The sequence below is a fragment of the Sinohyriopsis cumingii genome, chromosome 15 (genome assembly GCF_028554795.1).
Source record: "Sinohyriopsis cumingii isolate HCF-2022 chromosome 15, ASM2855479v2, whole genome shotgun sequence".
Lineage (NCBI taxonomy): Eukaryota > Metazoa > Mollusca > Bivalvia > Unionida > Unionidae > Sinohyriopsis > Sinohyriopsis cumingii.
The window spans coordinates 143,897,872-143,915,223 of NC_142975.1; the positions used below are offsets into that span (position 1 = coordinate 143,897,872).

Sequence of the window (17,352 nt, forward strand, 5' to 3'; positions counted from 1 at the left end):
TCAATGAAGGTACACCGATGCCCGACATACAGAAACTGCTGGATAAGTATCACGACTACTCTAAGAGTGCTTTTAATAGATACTCATTAAGACTTCTGACAACATGATGATGATGCTTTTAAAAGATACTCATTAAGACTTCTGACAACATGATGATGATGCTTTTAATAGATACTCATTAAGACTTCTGACAACATGATGATGATGCTTTTAAAAGATACTCATTAAGACTTCTGACAACATGATGATGCTTTTAATAGATACTCATTAAGACTTCTGACAACATCATGATGATGCTTTTAATAGATACTCATTAAGACTTCTGACAACATCATGATGATGCTTTTAATAGATACTCATTAAGACTTCTGACAACATCATGATGATGCTTTTAATAGATACTCATTAAGACTTCTGACAACATCATGATGATGCTTTTAATAGATACTCATTAAGACTTCTGACAACATCATGATGATGCTTTTAATAGATACTCATTAAGACTTCTGACAACATCATGATGATGCTTTTAATAGATACTCATTAAGACTTCTGACAACATCATGATGATGCTTTTAATAGATACTCATTAAGACTTCTGACAACATCATGATGATGCTTTTAATAGATACTCATTAAGACTTCTGACAACATCATGATGATGCTTTTAATAGATACTCATTAAGACTTCTGACAACATCATGATGATGCTTTTAATAGATACTCATTAAGACTTCTGACAACATCACGATGATGCTTTTAATAGATACTCATTAAGACTTCTGACAACATCACGATGATGCTTTTAATAGATACTCATTAAGACTTCTGACAACATCACGATGATGCTTTTAATAGATACTCATTAAGACTTCTGACAACATGATGATGATGCTTTTAATAGATACTCATTAAGACTTCTGACAACATCATGATGATGCTTTTAATAGATACTCATTAAGACTTCTGACAACATGATGATGATGCTTTTAATAGATACTCATTAAGACTTCTGACAACATGATGATGATGCTTTTAATAGATACTCATTAAGACTTCTGACAACATGATGATGATGCTTTTAATAGATACTCATTAAGACTTCTGACAACATGATGATGCTTTTAATAGATACTCATTAAGACTTCTGACAACATGATGGTGATGCTTTTAATAGATATTCATTAAGACTTCTGACAACATGATGATGATGCTTTTAATAGATATTCATTAAGACTTCTGACAACATGATGATGATGCTTTTAATAGATACTCATTAAGACTTCTGACAACATGATGATGATGCTTTTAATAGATATTCATTAAGACTTCTGACAACATGATGATGATGCTTTTAATAGATATTCATTAAGACTTCTGACAACATGATGATGATGCTTTTAAAAGATACTCATTAAGACTTCTGACAACATGATGGTGATGCTTTTAATAGATATTCATTAAGACTTCTGACAACATGATGATGATGCTTTTAATAGATACTCATTAAGACTTTGACAACATCATGATGATGCTTTTAACAGATATTCATTAAGACTTCTGACAACATGATGATGATGCTTTTAATAGATATTCATTAATACTTCTGACAACATCATGATGATGCTTTTAATAGATACTCATTAAGACTTCTGACAACATCATGATGATGCTTTTAATATATATTCATTAAGACTTCTGACAACATGATGATGATGCTTTTAATAGATACTCATTAAGACTTCTGACAACATGATGATGCTTTTAATAGATATTCATTAAGACTTCTGACAACATCATGATGATGCTTTTAACAGATATTCATTAAGACTTCTGACAAGATGATGATGATGCTTTTAATAGATATTCATTAAGAGTTCTGACAACATGATGATGATCCTTTTAATAGATATTCATTAAGACTTCTGACAACATGATGATGATGCTTTTAATAGATACTCATTAATACTTCTGACAACATCATGGTGATGCTTTTAATAGATACTCATTAAGACTTCTGACAACATGATGGTGATGCTTTTAATAGATACTCATTAAGACTTCTGACAACATCATGATGATGCTTTTAATAGATACTCATTAAGACTTCTGACAACATCATGATGATGCTTTTAATAGATATTCATTAAGACTTCTGACAACATCATGATGATGCTTTTAATAGATACTCATTAAGACTTCTGACAACATCATGATGATGCTTTTAATAGATATTCATTAAGACTTCTGACAACATGATGATGATGTTTTTAATAGATATTCATTAAGACTTCTGACAACATGATGATGATGCTTTTAATAGATACTCATTAAGACTTCTGACAACATGATGGTGATGCTTTTAATAGATACTCATTAAGACTTCTGACATGATGATGGTGATGCTTTTAATAGATACTCATTAAGACTTCTGACAACATGATGGTGATGCTTTTAACAGATATTCATTAAGACTTCTGACAACATGATGATGATGCTTTTAATAGATATTCATTAAGACTTCTGACAACATGATGATGATGCTTTTAATAGATACTCATTAAGACTTCTGACAACATGATGATGATGCTTTTAATAGATATTCATTAAGACTTCTGACAACATGATGATGATGCTTTTAATAGATATTCATTAAGACTTCTGACAACATGATGATGATGCTTTTAATAGATATTCATTAAGACTTCTGACAACATGATGATGATGCTTTTAATAGATACTCATTAAGACTTCTGACAACATGATGATGTTTTTAATAGATATTCATTAAGACTTCTGACAACATCATGATGGTGCTTTTAATAGATATTCATTAAGACTTCTGACAACATCATGATGATGCTTTTAATAGATATTCATTAAGACTTCTGACAACATGATGATGATGCTTTTAATAGATACTCATTAAGACTTCTGACAACATCATGATGATGCTTTTAATAGATATTCATTAAGACTTCTGACAACATGATGATGATGTTTTTAATAGATATTCATTAAGACTTCTGACAACATGATGATGATGCTTTTAATAGATACTCATTAAGACTTCTGACAACATGATGATGATGCTTTTAATAGATACTCATTAAGACTTCTGACAACATGATGGTGATGCTTTTAATAGATATTCATTAAGACTTCTGACAACATCATGATGATGCTTTTAATAGATACTCATTAAGACTTCTGACAACATCACAATGATGCTTTTAGTAGATATTCATTAAGACTTCTGACAACATGATGATGATCCTTTTAATAGATACTCATCAAGACTTCTGACAACATCATGATGATGCTTTTAATAGATACTCATTAAGATTTCTGACAACATCATGACTTGTGTTTAATAGTTTATTGATGAGCATGAGGGTGTCTCAGTAAGTCGTTCTTGGTTTGGACAAAAATCAGATTTAAAAGCAAATTTAAAAAAAATAACTGCATTAGCAAATGTGGTCTGGAAAGGTAATATATTTTTTAATGGTCTATAAAGAACCATGTGTATTGCTAACTGTGGTTCGATCTCCAAATGCCATGTTAAATTATTAGATGCCATTCTCTAACCTGAGGTTGGCTACTTCTGTTGGTTTCATGGGATTTCCTGGAGGTGCCTGCACCAAATGACAGTCTGAAGAATTTTTCCTGAAATGAGACAGTAAATCCAAAATTAATTTAAAATGAATTACTTGTACTACTGCACATTATTGAAAGACGGCACCTATAAATTCTGTAAAACTGAACGTGACAGGCAGCAAAAAAAGTGACAATAATTGCAAAGAATATAGATAAAAAGTATCAACATTTTATTTATAAAAAAAAAAATTTCATTTGATTTAAATGTAACTGCTTTTTCATCTGAAAATTTTTTGATTTCACCACATTCAGAGTCATTAGTAGCCATCTGATAATTTGTGTTCCGACACTTTTTATCCTGCTTCAATCATATGAATAAAAATCATAAATTTTTAGGCAGTCTAGCTAATTTTAGATAGCATTAGCAAAGTTATGTAAAAAGACTTTAATGCAATGTTTCTTGCCGTATTTTGTTAAAATTTTCACAAACAAAGCCAAATCCATGAGTAATTTCACAAAAACACAATTATAAAATAATTAATCTAGCTGAAGATGCAGCCTAACAATGTTTGATTTTACAATCTCAGCCAAAATATGAGATATGAAAATGTTAAGCCGATTCCAAATAATGAAGAAATTATTTTTATTTTAAAGCTTACTCTTGATCCTCAGGACTAACAAATTCTGTGCTAACGGACTCTTCAGGCAGGAGAGTCAGGGCATTCCTCAAGCAAAGGGAGGCAAACTCCATCGTGGAGGCGGGAATAGCAGGTGTACCAGCACTACATTGAAAAATTTACAAAATGAGGTTGAATATATGTTATGTTTCTCATTTATTCTTTATGAACTGATAATATTTCTTGTGATGTTTAACAATAATCCCTTTAAAAGGAAATAGAATGTGCTCAGGAAATGTTCCACTGCAACACTCGAGTAGATTTTCATAACAACAACAATAATTTAAAAAGCAGAATCTTTCAACTGATTGAGGTAGACGAAAATGGTCTGGATAATTGGTAACCCCGATAACTGAGTCTGTTGTTGTATATATTGGAAATGTTTTTTAACCTCATGTTAATTTAGAAGAGCCAAAGCTTCTGGTAATTTAAATTTACAGTTATAAACAAACCTGTTTTTATCTTGCTGAACTCCTGGTCCTAAGAGAAGTTTTCTGTGAACTCCACTTCCTACGGAACCCTGTATAACCTGCAGTCTTTTCTCCAGTTTTCTATCATCATCATTGGACTAAAAAAAAGCGATTTTTTGTAAATTACGTTTCTCCAATAAAACTTACCTAATCACATCATATTAAAATAACTTTCTCTACTACCTCCAAATCCAGCCTAGTCAGAAAAACATCTTTCTGTCTGTATATACAAAGGGAGTAACTTATACAGGTGTGCTACCTGCTCAGTGCCTATGTCGCTTAAATGTTTTATTTTTACTTGAACGAAACTTTAAAGGATGCTTGCATTGTGGAGAAGGCTGGAAGGGAGTATTTGTGATGTGATCAGTAGAAATATTTTTTGAGAAACACAACTTACTAAACTATTTCTTTCTTCATCAAATACATTATCATATCACATTACATCAGCAGAACAGGTAAGTGTTTAAGGAAATGCTGAACATGATACTTTACTAAAGGATTAACTTCTGCTAATACTAGCTTAGCAGAACAAGAGACAATTTGTTTATAAACGTGTAAGGGAAAACCCTGTGAGATTTTGCACTTGACTATTGTCTCATTATCAAAACTTTCCCAAGCAAATCTAGCGAAAAATTCAGTTCCATCCTTAGCAAGGGCATGTCATGCAAATGGTAGCTACAGATGGCAGACTGGGTGTGTCAGTCGGATGACTCCACTATGTCCTCAAATGAGGCATTACATTCAAGGTCAGGTTCATGGAAGTCGCTCCTGACCTGAAATCTTCATCAAAGTACCATATCCTCTAAAAAGTTTAGTGTTTACTGATTTAAAAACTCCCTTTAGCCAAGCAGCCAGCACTTATAGGGTTGTGTCTTGCATTCCTGCCTTTCAGCAGTAGGAATAGCCTTTTACAGCTGATATAGATATTGTCCGTGCATCTCTGGTACAGGATCCAGTAGATTTGCTTTTCTCAATAGATCGATCAAGGATGGGGAGTGAATAGTTATTCTTGGTTGACTAGTGTCAGCAAACTGTTTATAGGAAGGATGCATCATTAGAATCAATGAACTGTCAGAACAGAGCTGCATGTAGTTCTGATCTATGGATATCATATTAAGCTCATTCATTCTGCTTGATGAAGTTAGTGTTATCATAAACTGCAAGTCAAGCATGATAGCTATGTGTGTGTTGGGGGTATATGGGGGTGGGGTAAATGGTGGCTCAAGTTTGGCCATGACACTGGGAAAGATACCATCTGGGAATAATGTGAGAGAGTGTGAATGGATATGTCAGAATTGGACTGCAAGTCAGAGATTACCATGTTGCAGCCAAAATCATCTCTTCCATGAAGTCTGAATGTGTCTGAGATATATGGAACAGTATCTTGTGATTGCTATAAGGGATAACTTCTTGTCTTCAAAGAGAAAAGAGAAAGAAGTTTCCTGTCAGTGAATGGCTGCTGAGGGTGGTGTGACTTTTTATTGATTACTATCACTGACACCACATGATTTCTCCTTGTATGTTCTCAAATTGCCAGATCTTCAACTGTTGTGATCCTCTTAACAACTGACACTCCGGACTCATTGCTCAAGACATCTCTGAAATGAGTCAGGATTTAAGGAACAGTTTCTGTGGACATGGATGGAATAGTGGCAATCTCAACTGTTTGAGTGGAGTGGAGGTCACAATGAAGAATGGCTTTCATTTCAAAGAGACTGATACAAAGAGCCTTCTACTGAAGCATTCAAATGATACTGACCATCACAGATCCAGTAGTAAACTAACATTGTAACAGGTCCATTGCTGTATTGAGTAGGCCAAGAAAATTTCTTCATATAATAAATATCTTATTTGATGCTTTCTCAATGCACATGTTATACCTTAGATGTGTTTGGGAGAAACATGCCAAGTTAATATGTTTGTGTTGTGAACAATCCCTATCAAGCATTTTTCTGGGAAAGTTTCTATTTCTTGCTGCAAATTGTCACTTTTGCACGGTACTCTTGGGATATCTGTAGTGATGTGACGGGATGGGCACTGAACAGAATCTGGAGGTTCAATTAGATGATCTTCAAAATCCATTGGACATCAAGGCAAAGTTCCTCCCATTAAAAGGCAAAGTGCTAAAGCCTTCCATGTCGGAAAAGAAAAGCATGAGCATGGTATCATATCCTATGGGGACTTGGTGGAAAGCTGGGAAGCTGGGTCAAAAAGCAACCCTTATGTCTCCACATTTTGTAGTCAGTGGATCTTTAAAACAAGGCCCTCATTCATTGAAAGGGTTGATAGAAGAGTTTCCCCATTTCATGTGCTTAGAGTGGACTTCCTGTTTCTTTGATCTCTCTCATGGGCTCTGAGTCATTGGATCTAAAATATGTTTGCCTCTTTGGCAGCCTGTTCCTGGTCTCCTTAACTTAAACATGAACTAGGAGGTTAGAAGACAGAAATTGCAAACTGACAATATTATTTAATAACTGCAGTTGTGGTTAGGTATGCATTTCATGCCACAAAAAGGTTAACATCTGCAGCACTTGTATTGTTGTTCTTGTTGTTTTTGGTTTAACACCATTTTTCCGCATATGATAGGCTATACATGGCAGTTAGTATATCTGGTGGAGGAAGAACCCAGGAAAACCCCAGTAATAACCACCAATCCACGGAAACTAGAATCAACACAGAGATGATATGTAAGTGATCTGTAATGCATACATGCCAACCCCTGACGAGGAAAAAGTGTAATCCAAGTGGACAAAAAGAGGAATCCAAGCAGAAAAAGAGGAATCCACAAATAACATGCTAAAAATTCAATAAACAATGATTTATTTGCCCCTCTCGTCTTTTGACATCCTTTACTGCTTCAAGTTTTCATATGTAGCACTTTTAGCTTTCGAAAGCAACTGTTGCATTTTAAAATACTTTGTTCCAGCTGAGACCATGAATGTTTTGCACACCAGTAGAGCACAAAGAACTGGGTTACTGAGCCTGGATCTGAATTCACTTCTATATTTGTTAACAAAACTGAACAATCTCTCACAGTCAGCATTGGACAGTATGGAATGGTTTAATGAATTCAAAGCCAGTTATGCTTGGTGTCCAGGTTGCAAACACAGCTGGAACTGGTGCCATATGCTGTCTGCATCTTAGGGTCAGGAACACTTGGAAAAAAGATCACTGTACTCAGTATCAGTAGCTGAAGGCATAAATCAAGGCTACATAAGAGCTGAAGCAGATGTGGTTCACGATTAACTGTTGTGCCTGGCTATCCAGGGAATGATGACTGGTTCCAGTCCTGGCATCTATTTGTGATCATGCAGCGTCCATGATTTGATCCAGTTGGGCAACTGTACCATGACAGCACTGGCTTGACAGATTGTGCTATGATGCTATGTACTGGCTGTAGTAGCACAGGGCTGACAGGAGAGGTGACAGCAGGGATGTAGCTGTATATCTGGGAAAACCAAGATCACTGGATATTCTTTTGCTAGGAGTGCTTTTCTCCAGCAAAGATTAAGTCATCAGAAAACTGATGACAGAGGCAATTTTCTGTAGAAATGTTGATTGGATCATCATCCTTTTGCTTATTTTTTCTCTCTCATTTGCCTAGGTCAATAGCTTGGCTGTGACCGACTGATCCTCATGCTGGCATATGCACTGGTCAGGGTCTGAATAGCACCCTGTTACAATCAATAAAAGTGGGATGATTATATTCAGCTAATAAAAAATGCCAGTATCCCCACTCTTAATTCTGCTCAATTTGGTTGAAACTTATAAAGAGATAGAGCAAGACAATGGCATATGTGGATGAAATCAGTCAAGCATTGTGTTGAACTTACTGTGATGTGAATGTAATGAATGAAGAAAAATTCCAGAGAAAATGATCTGATTATACAGAATAACACATTAATTACTTTACATTTACTGATGTATCTAACAAAAGAACCAAGTACCAGAATAACACATTAATTACTTTACATTTACTGATGTATCTAACAAAAGAACCGAGTACCGGAATAACACATTAATTACATGACATTTACTGATGTACCTAACAAAAGAACCGAATATCAAGTTGAACTGTAAGTACCATATAACATCCAGCAACCAAAAAGATTATGTAAATGTGCTTATCATATGACAAAACTTGATAATTAATGAGATAAATAGTCATCTATAATTAAGAGATTTAGAATAGATGATACATAATTCCTGAGGTAAGAAAACTCCAAGGAACTGCTTAATTGATAAAAAGGCACAAAGTAGATTGGTATTTGCAAGGTTTTGTACAAAGTATATATAGAGATTGACAATAGACATGCCTTATAAGGGGAAACCACTCTAGTCAGCCTTCCACCTGGGCAAAGAGATTATTTTAACACTTCTGTTGCAAAAACAAGCTAAAAATCATGTTGAATGTCTTTCTTTAGCTAGGGAGGGCTGGATTTGAATATTTGCAAGACAGTGGATATACTCCTCATGTAATATGATTCAGTAATGTATCTCACAAAGAAATCACCACATGTTTACATATCATGTTACCAAAATACTGAATACTTTGCATTGAAATAAGCAGTAAACAAATAAAAAACAGTAATGTGCCTGTACCCACATGAAAAAACAACTTGATGGGAGGGTTGCTCGAATACATGGTACAGTTATGAATGGCATCCATACTAAAGTAATTTTAACAAAAGATATGAAATGATTGGTAAGAATTATTATTTCAGTTTAACATGAATGATATACCAACTCTTTAATGGCTAATAAATTCATATTGTGTAATAGTAAATCATATGCCATGAATATAGAGCTTAGATGTTAATAACATTGTGAATAAATGTAAGGATGGACATCCAAACTAATAACTGTTGTGGTCCCATATCATGGCTGCAGTAATGTAAAAATAATATCATTCTTACATCTCTAACTGCCATAATGCAGCATTCTGCAAGTCTCAGCCACAATCGAGGGTTAATCTGGTAAACCTGGACAGCTTCAATAAGGCAGTCAAATGATGGTAGGGCCTTCCCACAATGCAACAGCTGGACACCCATGTTGTACATCAATTCAAAATGGCGGCTCATACCTAGAGAATGCAGTGGCCTGCCAGACAAAGACCTTCCACCTGAAAAGTTACAAATGTCCAATATATATGTATAAGCAAAGGAGTGAAACATTGTGTGACATGAATGCTTATGATATACAATCATACCCCTTATTAATATTATAGCATACTGATGTATATTTTGCAACTGCTGTGCAATGCTTTGTCTTTCACTTTGCTTTTATAGAGGCTCATTCTGTTTGTCTACTTTTTTGACAACAAAAACAAACCCTTTGAATACTGGTTTTCTCTAGTTCGCAATTTTTTAAATCTTTTGTCATTATTAGACACAAATAAAAGAAAGCCTTTCATATAATCTGAATGCCCCTAAAAAATAAGTATTTATAATGGGGTTCCACCAAAATATGAGTGTTTCAGACTGTTATGTAAACTTTGATTGAAGCACATTCAATGCTTTCTGCTACCTGGTACACATGATTACAAATACAAAACAAAAGACATGTAGGCCTACAATGTGTGCAGCATGCAAGAAGAAAAAAGTTGAAAGTAAGAATCAGAAGAAAACATTTTTATCATATTGAATCAAGCACTCACGAGTTACTCATTTTCAATGATATAAGCAATCCTACAAATTGAGGTAATATTTTTAAAAAGGTACACACTTTTTTTTGTACAAGGCACATAACCATCATAATTTACATGTTCACGAAGAGTGGTAATAATAAAGGCTCGATGTCTGCGGCATGATACCCCAGTGCTAGAGAACACTATAAACTGCCACAATGCAGACATCGTAGTGATATGACTGAAAAATTGTCAAAGCTACGTTAAAAATTCAAATCACACACACACACACACACACAAATAGTTTCCAGAGTGGCAACAAGTACAGCCAAACACAAGTAAAACCACCGATTAATATCCTGCTCTCTTTTGTAATTATTTCAGGTCTTGTTAATATGACCCCATATTCCTATTTTGATCAAATTGGTTCAGACTTATAACTTCCCTAGTGTCAATAAACTCAGCTAATCTGATGCAAGATCACCTCATTAAAAAGCATGGATTATGGTCATTATTTAAATTATTCTTCAAGATATATGCATATATTCCAAGTTCCAGACTGATTGTTGTTGTTGTTGTTATGAGTTAAATGATATTTTTCAGCATATTATAGGCTATACATGGTGAACATGGCAGCCAGTATATTTGATGGAGGAAGAACCCTGGAATACCCAGGGGAAAACTACCAATCCACCAAGTTTCCAGAGTGGTAACAAGATCAATTAACCAGATGCAAAATTACACCAACAAACAAAGTATCTTGCTCATCATTCAATCTTCCAAGATCTTAAAAGACCATCATGTGAAATAATGATAAAAAGCAGGTGAGAAATATGGCTTCAAGAGTGGGTACAAGCTCAGACCATCAGGTTCAAGATCACCTTATTAATATGCAAACATCTTGCTCATTATCAATCCATTGCAAAGATCTTGATATAATATTTGCATATATTTCAAATCTGATCACTTGGATCAGACATATGATATCCAGAGTGGTAACAAGCTCAGCCAATCAAATGTGAGATCATCTCATAGTATGCATGGATCTTGCTCATCATCAAACTCTTCTGAAATCTGAAAGCCAACAACGTGAACCAATCAGATGCATGATTACCTTGTTAATATGCATGGATCTCATACATTAAAGAAAACATCCAACATCCTGATGATATAAGCCCATGTTTTAAGTGTGATTGAAATTAGCTCAGAAATATGGCTTCCAGCAGGGTAACAAGCTAAGCCAATCATACGCAAAATCACCTCAGCAGTATCTGTGGATCTTGTTCATTATGGAACTTCTCCAAGATGTAAATGATATAAGGGCTGTTCCAGTAAAACATACCTGGTACCCAGGGAAGAAACTTTTGATGTGGGGTACTCACCGCTAGGCGCAATATAGAATTTTCTTCTTATTTTAATATGAACTCAATGAAATCAAAGTACCCTGGCATACAATTTTTTTTAAACTGCCTTCCCTGGGTACCATGTATGTTTAAATGGAACAGCCCTAAGCATTTGTTCCAAGTTTAATTAAATTTGGATCAGAAATATGGCCTCCAGAGTGGTAAAAAAACAGCTAATCAGATGGAAGATTACCTTATTAGCATTCATGGATCTCATTCATTCATGAAATTGTCCAAGGTTTTGATGATATAATCCAATATTCGAACTCTGATTGAAATGCGATAAAAAAAATGGACTCCTGCGTGGCAACAAGCAATTGTCAACTGACAGGACCATAAGTTCACTTGGCCTTACAGGACACTGGATTAATATTATATTTTGAACTTTACGGAATATATTATATGTATAAAATAAAGGTGTTTAATAAAACTAACGACTTTTGTATGAATTAGAATTCCTGTTGCTTAAATGCACTGATTTGACCCAAGTCTTGAACAATATTATTTTCAGGTTGAAATTTTCTTTTCGTACTGGAAAGAGTAATGAAAGAGCTTAATAACAAACTGGGAACTATCATTTCAAAGTATCTTTAAAGTCTGGAATAAAAATAATTATAGTTTGTCATTTTGGTGACAACAGTAATGATTCTAGTAGCATTTCTGAGGATATATTGTCTTTGGACAGAAAACTCCATCTATCTATCCATGTGTCTATGCAGCCATATGTCCATCCATTCCTGATGCAGTTCACATGATAGTTCAAACTTTATTGACACCAACTCTTTGTGTGTGTGTCTGAAATTATTTTGTATGATATTTAAAAAAAGAAAATCATGTTTTACTCTGATCAGATCCTCTTTTCATTTCTTTCACAATGTTCTCATTCTCCAGTATTGCTTTGCGGAAGTAAAATGCACCCAGGTTGTGTTTCCGGAGCTGGAAGTATATACAGCCCAGATTGTTGTAGTGCATGACCGTCAGACACTCTCCCTTCTCTGTATACACCTGTGGACTTGATCCCAGCATCTTCATGGCTTTTTTCAAGTTTCCACGCAGGTACTCAAAGTTACTTTTCAAAAATAACATGGACATGTTCTGAAACAAAATTTTACTACTATTAAACATGTGTCGACAGTGTTGAAACCAGCAGTAGCAAGTAGCAAATTGCAAATCCAAGTTTCAGTTTTCTTTCAAGCAATTAGAGTTCCTAGTAACCTTTGTCACAAAGAAAATCATAAAATTGGATCTAAGACTTGTTATGGATGGATGAATGGATGTTAACAAATAATAAGTCTTTGTCATATTGTCAGCTATAATGTCTTCATCATAATGTCAGCTATAATGTCTGCTAACATATCGAAATGAAGGATATTGGTATCTCAAAGCCATTTTTATGGAAAGTACCACATATGTGACTCAATAGCATTTAATTTTGTTTATTTTCACTGCTACAAACCAAATAGGCTTATTCTGGAACCCTAGCACAAAGCAACAATTGTATTTTAATGTCATACAAACAAATCAGAGTTAATACAACTGTTGCTACCTTTCCCCAATATGAATGTACAACTCCAGGTGACCCTTGCATTTGACGAATGTAATATGTTTCAAAGACAGAGTTTCAAAGCCAATGACTGATCAAATTAATTGACATACAGCTGTTGTATATACAAGCAAAACTGACATTAGGGGTGAGATAATTCATTGATATACCAATGCATCAACACTTTTGCCATACTGATGCACATATTGATACAAGACGTGGAAAATCAATACAAGACAATACTTATCTTATACAAGTTACTTTAATATTCAGCAGTCATGAGTACATGAAAAAGTATTACTCTGTTGATTCGTATCTTGTCTACTTTGATGACTACACTTCCGGTGTGTCACGCAGTAATATATATTGAGTTGAATTCTGATTGGTGGTTATTGTTTGTTACAGTCCAGTGAAAACAATAACCACCAATCAGAACTTAATGTTGCTTATTCCCAGCATGACACACAGAAAGTATTGGCAAAGCAAAAGAGAAACTTTGCATAAAAAAGGCTATTAAATAATCTGTTAAGTACTTAAATCGTACCTGGGGAGAAAATTTGGAATATCTATTCTTATGCTGAAAATATTTAATAAGTGACTGAACATGATGACAAAATAAATAAAATCAGCACAGAACCTGTGAGGGGGCAGATTTCAAAATGCATGAATTTGTCACCTTGCATACATTTTTAATTTTTTTATATAGATGGGGAGTGGGTGTTGTCAACAGTTTTCCTTCTTCATTAACAAAAACAAATGCATGTGGCAGCAGCAGTTGTTTTGCATTTGCAGGAAGTACAATGTGATTGATTTTGCTGGCATTTATCCCCACTCCCACACCCATTCTTGTTCAAGATGAGATTTTACTTGCTTGAGGAAACTGTACTAGTTCTTCTGTTTTGAAAATAACATCGTAACATCTTCCAAGTTTAAGTGAAGACATGAAACTGCTAAAAGCTGTTTTTTAAAGCATTCATGCAAAACAAACGGCATGCAACCTGAAATGACCCAAAAGGATGAATTAAAATCACCGACAACTAAGAGGTACTCAGTTACAAAGTATTTTTGTAATCTTGTCACAGGTGAAAATGGCATATAAACAGATGCTAAGTCAATCTCTGTTTGTGATCTGCATACTAGAAATACAACCAATATGTCAACACATATAAAATGGCACTACCTATTGCTGCAAAACCTTCTAACGATGAACAGACCATTATGTGTATTGATAATGTATCATATCACAGACCATATTATCTATTGTATCGATAAATAGGACAGGTGTATCATTTCAGCCCAAACTGGCAAGTCTGCATGTATATCGGCTGTTACTGCTAAACAACCATTTCATGGGAAAAGAATGACTAATCCAGAATGATTCTAGCTGAAATAAGCAGGAGAGTTGTCATCCTTGCATTAGGAGGCAATTCGATACACTTTATTTATCTCAGTGAAAACAATTTTTTGGGTACAGAATAAACACATTGTCAATGTTCTAGGAAGGTATCATTTGTTACTCAGAGATAAATATTATTGTTTTGGGTTTATCACCATTTCTCAGCACAAGATAGGCTATACATGGCAGTTAGTATAACTGGTGAAGAAGAACCTGGGGAAAACCCTGTTACGAACCACTGACCAGCAGGCAGCTACTGGCAGCTTTCTCACATAACCACACTGGCCAAGCCTGAGACTCACAGCCACAAAGACATATGCTAAAGTCAATCCAAACTGGCGGTATTTCTGACATACTAGAATTAATTATTGCATCTCTAACAAATATCAGCTCTGTAAATTCTATTATAAACATACCTTTTGTTCATATATCAGTAATATATAAAAAGTTTGAAAATAAATGCAGGAGATGAAAAAGTAAGTTCACATATTAATGGTCTATGATCATTTCTCTGTCAGTATTGCTTATAGTTCTAAGACTGTCAATACTTCTATATTTTTGCTGTTTTGGATTAGATTCAAAACACATCTTCAGGCAAAGTAATTGTTTGTCTTGGCAAATAGATCTTGAAATTGTCTGGACTGTTTCAAACCTCAAGAACACCCAATCAACATTTCTTTCTTTACCTCTACTGAGCAACCTCATTATACCAAGCTCCATTATAAATTTTGATATAACAGTCATGTCATGGCCCCCAGGTGTTTGTATTAGATGTCTCTTTTCCCCTGATACAAATGAAACAGCCAAGTTGACAAACTTATAAAAATAATTCTCTTAAGTTTCAGAAACCTGTAGCTTACAGACCATAATCTTTGCACAACAATTTTCAATGTGGCACAGGGCTATCTTAATCCTGCCAATATTTTAGTAAAATGGCTGGTAGTAAAATTATTACTGTATGTTTTGTTTATCCCCCCTCCAATGTACATGCATTCAAAGAATTTTCGATCATTCAAGCTATATTGTGTATCAGTACACAACATGGCCATTGTGGATCCCAACTACCTGTTTATAGTGGGGTTTTGCTGTACATACTTCCAACCCTCATATAAAAGTTGGCACTGGTGTGTGTGTGTGTGTGTGTGTGCAAATTAATGTCTAAAACTATGTACTGTGAATTGAGTGTTCATCAGGGACTTGATCTCTCTCTTGCATAACTTCATAGATTTCATCATCAGCAGGCATCTTGTCTTGAACTGCAATGATATAATGATACTTATGTAATTCAGCAACTCAAATACTTGTGGTATATAGGCAAACACTTAATAGGAAACATTCAAGACTCACAAATCTTACACACATTTGTCTGACAATCTTCTAATAACTTTAAATAAAAATAATAATAATATCAATAATAATGTGGATTTAGTACAGCATATAATCTTTACAATATTAGATAACAAATAAAAACATGCAAAAACCAAACATCATGAAATTACAAAAACAAAAAACATGCTGACAATAACTAGGGAAGTAAACATTATTAAGTATTTAAGTCTGTTCTTGTAGTCGAAATAGGTGATAATTAATCACAGTCCTTTTTTCTAAGCATAGTGGTTTTATTCTGGTCCAATGTTCAGCTACAGAATTTGATACATGAGGTATTTTCTTTAAAATGCTTAATTATTCTTGTATGTTCAAGAATGCATTGTACATAGCAAAAAGACGATGAAAACTAATCATGAGATCAAACGTCTTCAAGTTTATATAGTCAAAGGTCTTAAAACAGAAAAATTAATAAAGGGTGTGAGCAAGAATAGACCTAGTTATGTACATTGTTGCTGTCATGTATGACACAGCATAAAAAAAAACACATTTCAACTATAACCCATTTTACAAAAAATACTTTTAGATCAAAACAGCTGCACTATACTCACAATACTGAATCTTGCTTTCCACATATCTATAGAAGCATCGGTCATTTGTTCTTCTTTAACTTCCTTTTCTCCATTTATACTTCGGCCACTCAAGATATTCTTCTCCATATAAGTCAGCATACCTAATGCCTTCTCCGGCTGAAATATTATCAAGAAGAAATTGAAGAGAAAAATATTAATAGTACTTTTAATCAAATGGAAAAGCCATCAAACTGCTTCCATAAATTCGGGAATTTCTGTCTCTTTGCTGACTTGCAATGCAAGTATTATTACTGAAGATTATCCAGAAAATTTAAATGCAAAGTGTGTGTGTCTGTGTGTGATTTGAATTTTTAACACAGTTTCAAAAAATTTCAGTCATATCACTACAATGTCTGCAGTGTGGCAGTTTATAGTGATGTCTAGCACTGGGGCTTCACAGGGTTCTGACACCAGGCTGACCAGTCCTAACACTACCATCTTAATGCTAAGCGCCAAGCGAGACAGCTGCTAGAAACATTTGTATAAGTCTTTGCTAAGATTCAGCTGGGGTTCGAACCTGTGACCTCCTGCATCTGAGGTGGATGCTCTAACCACACAGGCCACCAGAGTAGTTGAAGCAGTTTTATGAATTTATCCTTATTGTTTTAGCAAAACTAATGCTTTTTCTCTAGAAAAACAATTTAAAAACAGAACTTTTCACTGCAACTGATGTGAATCTCTC

At 34.4% G+C, this 17,352-nt stretch overlaps 1 protein-coding gene across 2 annotated transcripts in view; it reads right to left on the reverse strand.

Moving 5' to 3' along the window:
• The window catches only part of LOC149782971 (CCR4-NOT transcription complex subunit 10-like), a 70,734-nt gene that overhangs the window by 26,630 nt on the left and 26,752 nt on the right, over positions 1 to 17,352 (reverse strand). For both annotated transcript variants that reach the window (XM_089934533.1, XM_089934532.1), the window contains 7 exons: positions 16,650 to 16,787; positions 15,885 to 15,968; positions 12,616 to 12,868; positions 9,661 to 9,866; positions 4,727 to 4,842; positions 4,257 to 4,379; positions 3,589 to 3,666 (listed from right to left, as the gene is read on the reverse strand). In XM_089934533.1, coding sequence (XP_089790659.1) covers positions 3,589 to 3,666; positions 4,257 to 4,379; positions 4,727 to 4,842; positions 9,661 to 9,866; positions 12,616 to 12,868; positions 15,885 to 15,968; positions 16,650 to 16,787 — 998 coding nt within the window. The remainder of the gene's footprint in view (positions 1 to 3,588; positions 3,667 to 4,256; positions 4,380 to 4,726; positions 4,843 to 9,660; positions 9,867 to 12,615; positions 12,869 to 15,884; positions 15,969 to 16,649; positions 16,788 to 17,352) is intronic.